Raw genomic sequence first — 15,415 nt, 5'->3', positions numbered from 1 at the left:
CCTAAATCTAAGTTCGAATCATAAGGGAAGTTGTGGACCCTCTGTCCCGGCTGTGACCCCCCCAGCTTGTGTTCCTGAACACTGGCAAGAACATGGCAGCTGAAAAGTCCTTGATGTCTCAGTACCAACTAAAAACATCAGTGCGCTATCAACATTCTTCTCCTAACAAATCCCAGACTAAAACCAAAACACAGAGCTCTTCTAGCTGCTAAGAAGAAGAACTAACTCTGTCCCAGCTGAAACCAGGACCTCCAGGAACAGGAGAGAACAAGGTCTCTCCAACAATAACTCCTGCCACTGGGGAAACACCTTGTCTTCAGTTAGCTTTTTGTGTAGGCAGTGGCTGGCAGCAACAAAAGAGTTCTCAGGACTAATAATGTTTTGTCTCCAGGGGAATGGCCAGTCAGCCGCAAAAGTGTTGCATGGAGTTACAAATGCAAGAGTGGAATGGAAAAAGCCAGCTGGCGAAGGTGGCCTGCTGCCCTGCAGTGCCCAATGAACAACGACCTATGCCAGGTTTTATTTCAGGCCTGGCACTTCTCAGGCCGGCCAAGCCATCAGCTGTCCCTAACTAGCATTAAAGTAGCATCCAGAAATCCCGGTCACAAGCAATACTGCTGTACCAGGTGCCAGACAGCCATTTTTGTACCTTGTCTATTCCCTGCCCCAGATTCTTTAAAGTCTACATCTGATTCAGCCACCAGGCAACATGAACAAGCTGGCAAGAGAAGCTTATGAAAAAAAATTACATGGAGTTCAGCAGACAAGCTCTGCTCTCCAGTGAGTATGCCAATCTCTCATGCTAAAGATCTGGCTTCCACTTCACACATTAAGCAGGGGAATTGCACCTCTAGTGTCCTGCTACTGTTCTTAATGCTTCCTTCTCTCCACTCGTAACTGATTAGTTGAGAGGCAACTGGTCTAGTTGAGAGGCATCCCTGCCCATGACAGGGAGGTTGGATTAGATGATCTCTGAGGTCCCTTCCAGCCTATGCCATTCTATGATTCTATGATTACCTCTTATTCTGCTGGAAACAGCTTGTTCCTGTGATGCCATATAACCTGCCTCTTTCTCCCCAGCCTTAAGAGGCAGTCAGGTCCAAGACATAAGCCAAAGCCCAGCACCTTGTTCGCAGGCAAGATGACTGCGAACCTTGGAAAATTTCTGTTGGCTTTTAAAGGACTAACTCATGCCACGCAGGCAATCAAAGGATGAAATGAACAATTTAGCAGGCTCACTCACAACTTCTTGTACTCCCTTCTACATGTGCTGTTCATCAAGGGCTTGAAGCAGCATGCAGCTGACAGCGTCGTGCAATACCATATCCTGCTAGGACACATCCCCAGATGACCTCGTCAGCCCATTTCCTAGCACATAGGACCCTGACACACCTAGGCTGATCTTCTCAGTCTCACCTCACCTGGTTTCATGTACACACTCCCACCTCCTTACCTATGACGACCAGGATGAATAGGGCTGTTGCCACGCCTGCAGTCATGAAGAACATGATACTGATGTGGTAGGCCAGCTCTTCCACATCCTCCACATTGGGAACCAGAACCGGAGGGACCAGAAAGCCCACAGCGATGCCGAGCTGAGCAGGAGAAAGAGGAGACACACAGAGATGTGACATGGAACCACAACACCGCTACCACCCCACAGCTCAGCACCCTGATACCCAGTAAGGGTTCAACTGAGCCTAATCCAATTTCACAATCCAGGTGAAAATCTTCTTCACCAGCCAACAATTAAGAGATAAAAGCTAGCTACCCATTACAATTAGGCCATGAGAGAGGTCCACCCACTGCACTCACAACTGTAAGGACATTCAAGGCAAGGGTTTACAATAGAATTGAGCAGAATGAATACCTGCCTCCATCGAAGTGGAGGTCCTGTTTCCCCTGTCCTCCCCCATGCATGCATCTTCCTGTCCACACACATATCCCACTCCTTATCTCGCACCTGCTCTGTTGCTGGCCTGATCATCTGGTAATTCAATTTTGCGTATTAAAAATGGCAGAAAACAAGACCATCAAAACCCACCACAATTCTCTGCTGGGTTAATGAGTTGAACTAGTTTCTTTTCCAGCCAGACAAGCACAAGGGCTGAGACAGAAACCTGCCCACTCCTACGGAGTGAGGTACTAAGCCGGCTCAGTCACTTTATGACACCATTTCCTAATGAGCCCCTCCCCAGTCAAGGCTCACCCTGTGATCACTGGGACAACCTAGAAAAACATCGTTGAGAAGGAAAGAAGCACTGATGGCATGTATCCTAAACACTGAGGTGGCGTAATGGCGCTTGGCAACTGCCCCTGGATAAAATGCTCTGAAGGGCTGCAAGAAGACATCCCTGCAGCTCTGGCCTCTTCTGTGCCAAGAGCCCCACATGCCCAGCTGAGGAGCTCCTGCAGTGGCAGTACACACTTTTGTGAGGACATCAGGGCTTTTAACTCCACAGCTATTTCTCCAGCACAGCGACAAGGAGCTGTAGCAGCAGAGGCTTTGCCACACCAGTAAGCGGGACTGACAGTGGCACAGACCTACAGTGCCACCCTCAAATGGGAGAGAGAAGAAATAGCTGCTTTGGTGCTTAGGAGCACACTCTTCTTTTCATCAAGTGGGAGCCAAAGTGCACTCAGCATATTTGTGAGTACTCTAAACACAAGAGGAGCCTACAAAAGCCACTTCACCCCTCCGCTTTGGGTTTCACTGCTTGTGGCTGCATTTCAATCACCATTTGGTTCCTAAGCACTGCGTATTTACCTGTTACCCTGGCCCTTCCCAGCACTTGCAGCCCTCTCAGACATCAGAAAAAGAGCCGTGCTCAAGCTCAGCTCTTGCTTGCTCTCAAGGCTCTGCACACTCACCCCTGTTTGGGGCAAAAGCAATTTTTTGTTCAGCAACACCCTCATTTTTGCTGTTTCCTGATTTAAGCCTATCTTTGCTGTTGTGGACAGCAACAAGGCACACACACAGGAACCCCCAATAGACAGAAGGACTGAGAAAGCACCCAAGAAAGAGAGATGCCAGGTGGCCATGCATCCATTCTCATCCTTGCTTGAAACAGAGATTTCCAATCTCTTTTGCAGGCTGTACCACTCGCCTGGAGACAGGAAAGTGCTAGCAGTACCAGAAGAGTGCTAAATGAACCGATACAGCCTAGCAGCGTAAAAAAATCGCACCCATAGTGGTTATTCACATTATATACCAATACAGCCTCTGTAGAGCCATTGCCCTCATCACACTAAGAGAGGAGGCAGGAGTATGCAAAACATGGAAATAAGGATATAGTCTAATTAAGCCCATTGCATGTACTGTTTCATTACAGGAAACATTAGATCGATAGGACTCAATTAGCACCACTGGATCAGATACTGTTTATGCCTCACTGGTGACTGAGCAGCAGCAGGACAGCACCACTAGCCAACTGCTAGCTTACAGAAGAATTCTGCAGTGCTCAATGACTCCATACTCCCTGGAAAGGGTCTATTACTCTACAGGTATGGAAAGTAAGGACCGAGAAAGGTGAGGACTATGTTGCCCATAAACCACATCCAAGCATGTCAACATACAGAGCAGAACGACCCAAGAGCCTTGTAACCCAGGCATGAGCTCAGACATAGAAACACAGAATGGTTTGGGTTGGAAGGAACTTTAAAAATCATCTAGTTCCAACCCCTCTGCCATGGGCAGGGACACCTTCCATTAGACCAGATTGCTCAAAGCCTCATCCAGCCTGGCCTTGAACACTTCTAGGGATGAGGCATCCACAACTTCTCTGGGCAACCTGTTCCAGTGCCTCGCCACCCTCAGAGTGAAGAATTTCTTCCTTAGATCTAATCTAAATCTACTCTCTTCCAGCTTAAAGCCATTGCCCCTCGTCCTATCACTACATGCCTTTGTAAAAAGCCCCTCTCCAGCTTTCTTGTAAGCCCCCTTTAGGTACTGGAAGGCTGCTATAAGGTATCCCTGGAGCCTTCTCTTCTCCAAGCTGAACAACCCCAACTCTCTCAGCCTGTCTTCATAGCAGAGATGCTCCAGCCCTCGGATCATCTTCATGGCCCTCCTCTGGACCCGTTCCAACAGATCCATGTCCTTCTTATGTTGGGGACCTCAGAGCTGAACACAGTACTGCAGGTGGGGTCTCATAAGAGCAGACAGGCAGAATCCCCTCCCTCGACCTGCTGGCCATGCTTCTTTGGATGCAGCCCAGGATACGGTTGGCTTTCTGAGCTGCAAGTGCACATTGCTGGCACATTTTGAGCTTTCTCATCAACCAACAGCTTCAAGTCCTTCTCCTCCAGTCTGCTCTCAATCCATTCTCTGCCCAGCCTGTACTTGTGATTGGGATTGCCCTGACCCATATGGAGGACCTGGCACTTGGCCTTGTTGAACTTCATTAGGTTCTCTAAAGCCTGTCAAGGTCCCTCTGGATGGCATCCCTTCCCTCCAGTGTGTCAAGCAGACCACACAGCTTGGTGTTGTCAGTAAACTTGCTGAGGGTGCACTCGATCCCACTGTCCATGTCACCGACAAAGATGTTAAACAGCACTGGCCTCAATATCAATCCCTGAGGAACGCCACTCATCAGTGGTCTCCACTTGGACATCGAGCTGTTGATCACAACTCTGAGTGCAACCATCCAGCCAATTCCTTATCGACTGAGTGGTCCATCCACTTTTATCCATTAGGGTTTGTTAAACCTTTGAGAAGGACTAGGCAGTAGAAGGGAAAAAAAATCCCAGCTATCACAGCAATAGGAGCTATATTTTATATTTCAGAGCAACTGATGTTATTAATCCTATGAAGATAAAGCCCCTTGACTTGACTAAAATAGAAGATTTCCTGGAGGATACACACAGGCCTTGGTTTATTCATACCATTTTTAGCAACAAAGTCAAGCTCTCAAGAACACAATGAGTATTATACAGCACATACTTTACCTATCACAAGGAGATTTTAGCCTGGTTCTCAGCAGGCCAATGCCCACATCACCATCAGCCCAACAGACAACACTTTAACCAGTTAACCAACAAATTTAAAGATAACTTAGAAAGATACTTTTCTCCCTTCTCCACACCTTTCACATCAGAGCTGGGAAAATAAAGCAATGTAAAACCAAGGTTAGTTCTGCAACAGCCTGTGCTACCCTCCTTACAGAGACCATCAGTCATTAGGGTTCGTAGTGCAGGCTCTCTCACCAGCATATAAATTAGCATCTCCAACCTTTGCATAGGCAGAACGGAATCCAAGACTTATATAAATAGGATCTAGTCCCCAGAATTCGGCACACCATTCAACATCTCTGCACCCAAAACATTCAACACTGTCCTGGTCTCTGAGAATCTCTCCTCAGGAACCAGGCTGCTGGCACTTTATTTTAAGAAGGTTTTGGGGTAATTTTTACTCAGCATACCATGAAAGTCAATAACTACAGCAGAAAGTTCTGTTCAGATGCTTATTCTTTAAAGGCTGATAAAGGATAGAAGGAATGTATTTCCTGCTTGAATTTTGTCAAGGACCAGTCCCAACAACAACATCATGTTCAAGTGTATACAAGAATAGGCAAAAATCAAGAGCAAGTGGCTAATAAAATGGCATAAATGTACTCAAAGTCTTGAAATGGAAAACGGGATGTCTAATTTAAGGTTAGCAGTTTGTATACTAAGAGTCTGCTGAAGGAAGATAATCAGTGCGGTATCAGCATAAAAATTGTAAATAAATGATCAATGGAGGAGCAGGTCTCCACCTTAAAAAAAACTAAGAGTCAGCAACAGGAATAGAGAAGCCCTATAAAATTCCATAAGTAAGCACAAATATTGACAGAGAAGACCACCAAACCCAGAAGGTCAATTAAAGTGTTAAAAGATAGAAAGAGAGATGCTGCAAAGGCAGGAAAAATACAACAGTTCAGAAGTTTCGACAATGCCCTTGCAGGCTAAATAAGCGTCATGACAGGGATGATGCACAGACTGCATTTTTTGATTCCATAAATACTCTTTTCTGAGGAGCACCTATAAGAGGCAGCACAATTTGTGATTTAGACCTAGAGCAGCACAGTGTGACCACGATCAATATTACAGAACAGTTCTGCACTGCACTCAAACTCGGCTTCCTTTCAACAGCGACAAAATAAACACCCTCCAAAGCACTATGGCAATATTTAACTCGCAAGAGGGAGCTGTCTAAAAGGAAAGAAGCTTGTTAAAAGGAAATTAAAAAGAAAAGGCAAATTAAATGCTTACAAGTGGCATTAAGACTGTGTAAAGACACTGCACCAGAGGCTTAGTGTAAGCATAGGGAATATTAGCAAAAGATTTTAGAACAGAATAAAGGAACCACAGTTAAGTTAAAAAAACAAACAAACAAAAAACCACCACCCAACTCAAAACCTGAATGTTATTCCTTCAAGCAAAGAAAAAAAGACAGCAAGCTGGACAGCAAGCTGGACCAAGCTAAAGTAAAACCATTAATTAGGCCAAAAAAGGCTGCGGAATAACTTTACAAACTAAGTCAAAATTCTTCTAACACATCAAAATCAGGAAACCTGCCAGAAAGTCTGTAAGGCCAAAAGATGATCACTGTGGAAGAACATTCGACAAAGAGGGAGAACTAAACAAAGCCTTGCACCAGCATTCACAACATAATATTTTTGAGAGGTTTCCACATCAACAGAACCTCTTCACATGGCAAAAATCTGAAGCAGTATCAGTGGAAGATCTTAATCAATTTACTTCAACTTATTTATTCCATGAGGCGTCAGGACCAGATGGTATCCATCCAGAGAGTTCATTGCATTTGTCAACACACCACTGGAGGCACTCTACCTTTCCACTCCCAGAAGAGTGACTTTTACCAGGCCTCACACTCATTTTGATCCGGGAATCAATCTTTCACAGACGCCACCCACACCACCATCCCCCCAGATCAGCCTGGAGAACAGAAAAGGAAGAATCTAACTACCCACTGGAGACCTCTCTTTGAGAGTCATTTGTGAAACTCTATCAAATTCCACATTTTAAAGCATGAATGTTATTCATTCACCAACACTTGTGCCAAAGACTTCCCTCCTGACTGCCCTACACTGAGCCACCCACACGGTGCCACGGCCAGAAGCCTTCTGAGGGTCACACCAACCCAATTTACTCCAGGGCCACCCCTCCATTTCTAACAGAGCCTCCTCCACTGCCTCCAAAAGCAGGGGAGCGGGAAAGATTTGTATAACTGCCGGGGAGATGCAGCACCAGTCTTGAACCATTTATTCACAATACACAGCACTATCTCTAATCCTCAATGTCCACATCAACCAAGGAACATGGAGATGAGGAATTCTCTAGAAAACCAGTTCTCCAAACCATGCTTTGGAAGAAAACAACTGATATTTCAATTGTTTTAACAGGTCAGCCCTGCTGTACACGCTGATTTACCTGTTTTCTGACAGATATGTTTAAGCCTGTAGGGCTTCACGTTTTCAAGATGTTCTTCTCCAGACACAACAGTAGAAATGGTTTTGGGCTTTGGGGTTTTTTGTGGGGTTTTTTTAAATTATACTTGATACTAATACAAGTGACTCGAGATACTAAGAGCTTAAAAACCAGTCTTGTGAGATTTCCCAAATGAACGATGAGAACTGACCCAATAATATTATCACTAGGGAAGGTTCTAAGGGAAAAGTCAACAAAGCAAGCCTGCACACTGCAACTGTTGTTCTTCTAGAAACCTCCATCTCAGATAACCACCACCACAATAGGTTGTCTCTCCAAAAATCTTACAGACAAAACACACAAGCCAAGTACAGCAACATTCATGCAGTTCAGTAACTGATGAGGCTAGATCAGGATGTCACATAGCCCACAATAGCTACCCTGCAGTGCAGAATGTAACTGGTAGTGGCAAAAGGGCACATCTGGCAGGTGGGAGGAGAGGGAAGTTGCACAGTTTGCTGCATCTGAGCAATGGACCTCTTGTTGCAGTAGGAAAGCCCTTATGACAGAAGAAAGGGCTTTCCTTCTCACTAGGTTGCTTTTACATGTACAAGAGAGTGGAACTCTGAACCAAGTTCAGTACATACAGGACCCATGCCAGATGTCTCTCTGACAGTTCTGTCAACAAAATTAAATGCATCAGACCTGGATCTCCATTCACCCAGGGAAGCCCTTTGAGGGGGTACTTGTTCCAAAGCCCTGGGCAACACAGCCCCTTCCTCTACTTCTGTCTGTGTATCAAAGCTCTGCCCTGCGGTGTTCCCTCCTTTTCTGACTACAGGTGACTCCCACACTATAACCATGACGTTTCACAGGAGCAACTAAACTTTCTGACCCTATAATTCACATATCCCAATCTGCAGAGAGCAGCCAGCCACCCCCTCCTCACACCCTGTGACTCCTACTGCACATCGGCTTCCCAGTCCTTTGCTATCAGCCCAGGTCTCTTTTCTATACAAAAGGCTACAGTAGAATTGAAAATACCCAACTGAAGAGCTGTGTAAATCAGAAGCTGCCAGTTCCTACCCAGTATACTTTTGTATGGACTGCTGTCCAAAAATGCTTCTTCCATACCACTGACAGCAAAACTAAAAGAGTCTGTTGAAATCCAGAGAGTCAGGAAGTCAACATACGTAAATGTTTGCAAACCACAGCTTAGTCACCTTTCTTGCAACGTTTTAAGCAGCAGAAAGGACCCAAGCTGAGAAAGGAAAAAATTGTAATCCAGGCCTTGTGACGAGATAAGATAGGGCTTAGGCTCTTTTTCACTCTCCCACTGATGTGGGAGATAATTTTTTCAAACTGCACTTGCACAACCGAAGTTCTGGAAACGAAGCAAACTCCCTTCCTCATCATGCTTCTGTGGTATCATCTCATATTGTTTAATATGATGCAATGCCATACAACGAAGACTACTTCTCCATGCAAGTGATTCAGAGCCTCTCAGCCTTGAATGCACCTTCCCCTAGTTTACTGGGAAACGCAACACAGCAAAATAACAGCAGTAGTTAAGAGACAGTAAAGCAGAAGAGGAGTTTCAGCTCCGACAGCTACCTCAGCTGCTGCTGAAATCCTCAGTCGGCATAGAATACTTTGGTCAAGAACCTACCACAGTCACCTATCATATCCAGCCCCAGGAATCCTGCAGGCCAAGTGCCAAGGGTGCCACAGGGCAGCCCCTCCCAGCAAAAATACTGCAGTCATTCATTTAACTCCTGTGCAACTTCCACAGAACATAACCCAAAAGTCAACCGCTTCTGTGAGGGAGGAGAGGGAGCTGCCTTTGGTATATGGCTGGGAAGGGAACACCAGATGAAAGAGGCAGAAAAAATTCATTTCAGGCTCCGGTGTCCATTTATAGAAACTTAGGCATTCCACGTTGCTATTTGGTCAGCACACCCTCCCACACTGAGCCACATTCAGGATCTCGGAGAGCTGGCCACATAGCACTCCTTGTGATCCAAGTGCTCTGATCCACTCTGCCCTTCTTTACAGGGGAAGAAAGGAGCCAGGACTGGAGAATGTCAACCATCAACTACTGCCACTACCAGCTCCTCTTGGTTCCTTGCTAAAATCTTCTCTATTCTAATACCTAAAACCCTGTGAGATACAGGGCCAAGCTACAGAAGGATGTGAAGCAGATCACCACCTGCCCCTATTTCTAACAAGGATTAAATCTCATCTGGAAAGATGGAGAGCCTCCAGCAGAGACAGAACAGCCAAAGAGATCTAGAAGTCCACTCAAAGATGGGAATTCCACAGGACGTGCTCCATTTCCACAACACTTCTCCGACTTTCAGACGCTGCCTTCCCTGAAGGGCAAAAGGCACAGAACAGAGTTAAAAGCCAGGCACCAAAAAGCAGCACAAGCTCAGCACAAAGAGCACTGCAGGCTCACTAGCACAAAAGCAATGGCCACTCGATGTTGCAGACCCGATTATACGATCGGCAACATCCACCCCACCCACTACCCCATGCAGACTCTTTCCCCCCAGTTCAGAACAAGAGAAAAAGACCCACCAGGAGAGAGAGAGCATTTCCCTGAACTTCATTCACAGCTTATCATCCACTTTGTAAATCATCACCTAATCACTGCCAGGCTGGCACTCCCAGCAGCCTGCAGATAGCACCTTAAAGCTCTGCCCCAGGCTATTCCTGTTATGGATGCCCTAAATCTCTGAAGTCACACACCAGCTGCATCAGAACAAGGACAGACCTCACCTGAAGAACAGCAAGGTGCTGCATCATTTTTCCCTGGAGGCAGAGATTAACACAAAGCTGAAGTTTTCTTTTCTTCCCAAACCGGATCAACACCTTTTATCAACCCCTGCTAAAAAATGAAGAGGCAAAATTACAGCAGAAAGGTCATCTAACAAGCCCGCATCTTTACTCCCAAGCCCATCAGTCGCTTGTTTCTCTTTGTCAGAACAGCAAGAGTCAGAAACATGGTCTATTTCAATCAAGAAAAGTAACATCACCAGTGGCATAGCAATATGAAGTCATAAACCCAAATGTTCTTTCATTGCCTCTGTGCAACACATATAGCTTGTCTCCCTGCTGCCTACGTCCCTTGCCCATCAGGTGACAACAGGGAGGTACAGCAGTAAGAGATATGCCTAAAATCAACACGCCTGAAGCAGCGTGGCCCAAGGACAACAGTCCGGCATGCATCCTGACAGCTGAAGCAGAGTGCTGGTACCTGGCCACCGGGATCCAGCTCATAAATCTCAAAAAGCCATGAGAATTTCACTCATTACCTAAACATCCCCACCATTGTGTTAATTCTGTCACGCCACAGCACTGTGTCTCCTCATCCTCAAAAGACAGCAGAGCAAGCGTATTAAAGAAAGTGGCAAGGTCTGCTGCGCCAGCAAGCACCGACTCCTACAAATGCTAGTATCTCAGGAGAGCGTTTCTTCCTGCTGCGGTCCTGTCACCAGAAGGAATGAGGGGACAGTCTCCCTCTGACTTAGAAATCAGAAGCCCTTTTGCTGCGACCTGTCAGGTCTGAACCACGGCCTGAAACAGGGAACCAGCTGAGGAATCAATACACCAAAATGGAAACAGCACGGCCCTACACGAACCGCTCTGCCCATCTCTTGTGCGTGGGACTTCACATAGGCACCCAGCACCGAGATCCTCCATGACTGACACTGCTGATGACGTAGCAGGCACACTACGACTGACGACTGTATTTCAGAAGCATGTCAGACAAATTCCTCACAATATTCAAACATATCTGAAGGACATTACTGAACTCTCAAAAAAACTTCTGCTTCCTTACTCCGGAACTTCAGCCTAAGGAAAAGTCTCCACATAGAGTTTTTCCTAGTCTTTTAAGCAATGAGATGCTGGTAATATTTTAATAACACAAATATTTTAATGCCAAAGTAAATGCTAACATGCAAGTAAACCCCATTCTATACCTCCCCATACATGCACTTGCAGGGACAAAGAAAAAGAATGGAAAAACCTTTGTATCTCCCTGTTAAAATGGGGAAAAGTGAAATGTCATGAAAACCAGCAGTGGATAAACAAGACAATGTGATCACCTCCTCCACAGGTGTCCACACTCTTTTCTTCTAGAAGCTCTCCAGTATTGATCCAAGAGCATTCAATCTAACCCTTCTTTGCACTTTAGATAACTGCAGCCAACACACGACCAGGAACAAGTGAGGGGAATCTGATACTCTCCTAGGGTTTGTTTGGTTTTTAAAAGATACTCAGTACCCAGTCAACTGGTTCAATGATTCACTGTTCAGGGCTAACTTTGAACCTGAACGTTACCATCACTCAGTAAGCAGCAGCAGCATCCTGAGCAGACATCACCCTGGCAGACCTAGACGAAACAGCAGCTAGGGCTCTTCCCAGGACTGCACTGCTTAAGTGCTGATTAATACCAAGATGGTAGGAGAAAAAATAGGGCAAGTGCATCAAACAAAGAAGCAGTGGCACTGCCCCGCTCCTCCATGTAGTTGGTTGCAATTCATGATGGAGAGGGACATCAGTGCTTGGCATTCGATAACATTAATCATGGTAACAACTCGTGACAGTTTTCCACCTTGAGGATCTGCAACTAGGTGACTTACGTGGCAAGGAAAAGAAAACCATACAGTTGTAGAGGAATGAGCATAGGGAATAATTTGCCATACTGCAATTACAAACCCGCTGTATTATACCCTTTGCTAACACTCCCTAAAACACAGTCTTTAACTGCAGAGTCAGGAAAAAAGGATGCCTCTATTTGTTTCTCTGCCCAACATCACCAGTAATCAAAATAGCTACTTTTCATTCACTGTGATTATGCACCTCAGAACCCTTGACTACGGGAATTAATAGGTCCTTCCTATGGAGTACACCTTGCCTTTAGTCATTGCCTTTTCTGATGTTTCCAATTCTTTGAAAGGAAAGTCTGGGCTTACAAAGCAAAGACTATATACTGAACTGAGGTCTCATTGCCATGTCAGTTCAGTTCAACTCCCAGAGCAGTGTGGGGCACCAAAAGCGTAGCCAAAGTTTGCTTTCATAACCATTATGGTAACCCACTCCTTTTAGGATGATGAGGACACCACACACACATATAGCACAGGCTGAAACCTCATTGTCTGGATTCCTTATGCACACTGTTGAGTAACTCCACCTGAATAATTAAAGAAAAGTCTGACAGCAAAATGCTCAGTTACTTATTTACTCCTAAATCAGCAGAGTACTTATGCCAAGTGAAATGCCTTCCACATTAAAGATTCATTTAAAACACATAAAAACCAGCCTGCTAGTCTGGCTGATAAGAGAAAAGAGGAAAGTTTAGACTCACTCAGAGACTAAGATTAAGTATGTTTTCTCTTTCCAAAAGGAAGTAAACCAGAGGTTCTTTAATTCTCTAGCGCTGTTCCACAAACTTCAGTTCCTGAAATACCATCTTGGAGGTATGGTAGCTAGGAATGCGAGGAAAGGAGACTTCAAACCCACTGCACACAAAGTTATCTGTGAGGAAGAACAGTGCATTAGAAGCTGAGTCACAAACCATTCAAATCTGAATAGCAGCCACTCACAGGCTGAATCAAAGACGGTCCAGGGTGGTGCAGAGTCATGTGTAGGGGAGTGCATTGGGTCTCAAAGCAAGGGGCACAGGTCCAGCCTAGCAGCTAGTACCAGGTCCTGCCACCCTCTTCTTCATGTCACCGTTGCAGAGTCAGGCTCACTTCGCTTACGCCATATTGCATCAGTATGGGCCTATCGGTTTCATGCAAATGAGATGAGTGGGTGTTCCGGTGCAAGGGTCAAGAAGCTATTTCCACGATCCTTTCAAAGCTATGGAAAAATTTATCTCCTCTGAGCACTACCTGGCTACAAGAAAAGACAGCTTGAGCAAGTGCAGGTTGCTGGCCTTCCCTGACCCACCTTAATACAAGAGTGCTTGGGGAGCTTACCTGATGGAAGGTTTGTTTCCTTTCAAAGCAACTGCCTGTGGAAACTCTGTACCTGCTTTTGAGAGGTATGAAAGTGCTAAAGTCCTTTTCCTCCAGGGCTCAGTGAGAAGTACTTTTCATTTATTTCCTTTGTCCCATCTAGTTGCCAGCAGGAGGAGGATATTGCAGTGTCAAGTCCAGATGCAACTGCAGATCCGAGGTTTGCAGGACACTGCCTAAAGCATGTTTCTCAGCACGGCACATTCCCCTCCAGCCCATCCATGGTTCTACTGAATCACACCCCTGGACTGGAGATTCGCAGACATGGGAGTAGGAGGGCGCTGGAGAAGACCCTGAGTCCAAACGCCTCTCAAAGCCAGAATCATACCCAACCCCCGCACTGCCCCCAACTTTGTAGACTTAGGTCCCACGTGCTTCTGCCACCACTGTCAGCCCACGGCCTAACCCCAGCTGCGTCCCTCCAGGTACCAGCTGCATTTCCCAGTGGGAATTTCATGTAAGTGCCTCCTATCCCTGCTGCTGCCCTCCAGGCCCCGCACATCTCTTCCCCCTCCCTGGTTTACCCCCTTAGCACTCCCAGCCTCTGGCCCAGGAGGTGACAGCCCAGCTCATGTGCCCGGTCAGCGAGGGACCAGCTGCCCATTACCTGGTTCCCAAAGACAGCGATGGAGCAGGCAGTGGACACCTCATGGGAGCCAAACCAGACAGAGGCGATGTGGGAGGGCATGCCCAGGATGAAGACCTGGGACAAGGAGCAGATGACCTGCCCCAGGACGGTGACAGGGAAGAGGTGAGGCTTCAGGCTGCCCAGCTTCACCCAGGCACCCACGGCGTTGAGGGCTGAGCCGGTGAGGGCGATGATGCGCAGGCCCCTCTTGTCCAGCAGCCAGGCAATGGGGAAGAGCAGCGGGATGTAGGTGAGCATGTAGCTCATGGAGAGCCAGTCGATGGCCAAGGAGCTCACGCCATAGAAGCGCATGAAGATGTTGTTGATGCTGCCATACTGGATCCACTGGAAGGCGTTGCACAGGGAGTAGCTGCTGAAGAGCAGCACCACGGCCCAGCGACGCCGGGACAGCTGCACCTCGGCGGTAGCAGCAGCGGCCTCCCCCGCCGCCGCCAGCCCCAGCGCCCCAGCAGGCTTCTGCTTCGCCATGCCGGCAGCGCGGACTGCCCACTCCGCTCCCCGCCGGCACCCACCTGGCCGAGAAACCCCACCTCACCGCCCGCTTGGAGCTCACTGGCGGCTGCCGCCGCGCGGGGACGGACCCCCGGCCCGGCCCGGCCCTTCCCGCCCTCCGCCCCGCCCCGCCCCGCCTCTGCGCGGGGGCGGGAGGGCGGCTCCCTGCCCCGGACGGACTCGGGCGGCCGCCGTCCGGGGTCCCTGCGGTGCGGCAGCCGTGGCGTGGGCCCTGCAGAAGCGCTGCCCGCGCCGCAGCAGAGCGGCCGCGACCCCCCGCCCGCGGCCGCCGCCGTTCGCGGGCCCCGCCGAGCGGCCGCCCCGCCGTAAGAAAGGCCCGGCGCAGGGGAGGCTGCGGTCGCCGGTGCCTAAACCGAAGTGACCAACAGGACGTGGACTGACCCAGAACTGTGTCCCGGGGGGAGACTGTGTGCGTGTGGGCAGTGCCTGACCGCCCCAGAGATGCCAGGGTGGACGCCTGGAGGATGAACGGGTTTGAGGTTTCCTTTGGGTTGGCTTCCGATGTTTTTTTTTCATGACACGGCACGCTACAAAGTGAACACATCCAGTGAAGTCGAAATTAAAACATCTCCATGTGACTGAAGCAAAAGAGCCAAAAGCGATGTTTGTTTCCGTCCTCGTGGGGAGCTTGCAGTTAATGAGTCAGCTCTTGTTTTCCCATAACGTTAGCAACACGCCACTCTGACAGATCCCAGCCTGGAGATCACTTGATGATGTACAGTTCTTTTAATTAACATCGCGTTATCTGAATTGTACAAACGTTACTCAGCCTAAGCTTTAAAATGTGGACTTGGTT

General features: G+C 47.7%; 1 protein-coding gene across 1 annotated transcript in view; it reads right to left on the bottom strand.

Annotated features, from left to right (window-relative positions):
- Positions 1 to 14,574, bottom strand: part of FLVCR2 (FLVCR choline and putative heme transporter 2) — a 32,461-nt gene extending 17,887 nt beyond the window's left edge. The window contains exons 1-2 of the mRNA XM_009987045.2: positions 14,065 to 14,574; positions 1,454 to 1,595 (exon numbers count right to left, since the gene is read on the bottom strand). Coding sequence (XP_009985347.2) covers positions 1,454 to 1,595; positions 14,065 to 14,574 — 652 coding nt within the window. The remainder of the gene's footprint in view (positions 1 to 1,453; positions 1,596 to 14,064) is intronic.
- Between the last annotated feature and the right edge of the window lie 841 nt (positions 14,575 to 15,415).

This window comes from Tauraco erythrolophus, chromosome 6 (assembly GCF_009769465.1).
Source record: "Tauraco erythrolophus isolate bTauEry1 chromosome 6, bTauEry1.pri, whole genome shotgun sequence".
In the NCBI taxonomy this organism is placed as follows: Eukaryota; Metazoa; Chordata; class Aves; order Musophagiformes; family Musophagidae; genus Tauraco; species Tauraco erythrolophus.
The sequence above is the reverse complement of the archived record's forward strand: the minus strand, read 5'-3'. Positions and strand labels throughout refer to the sequence as shown.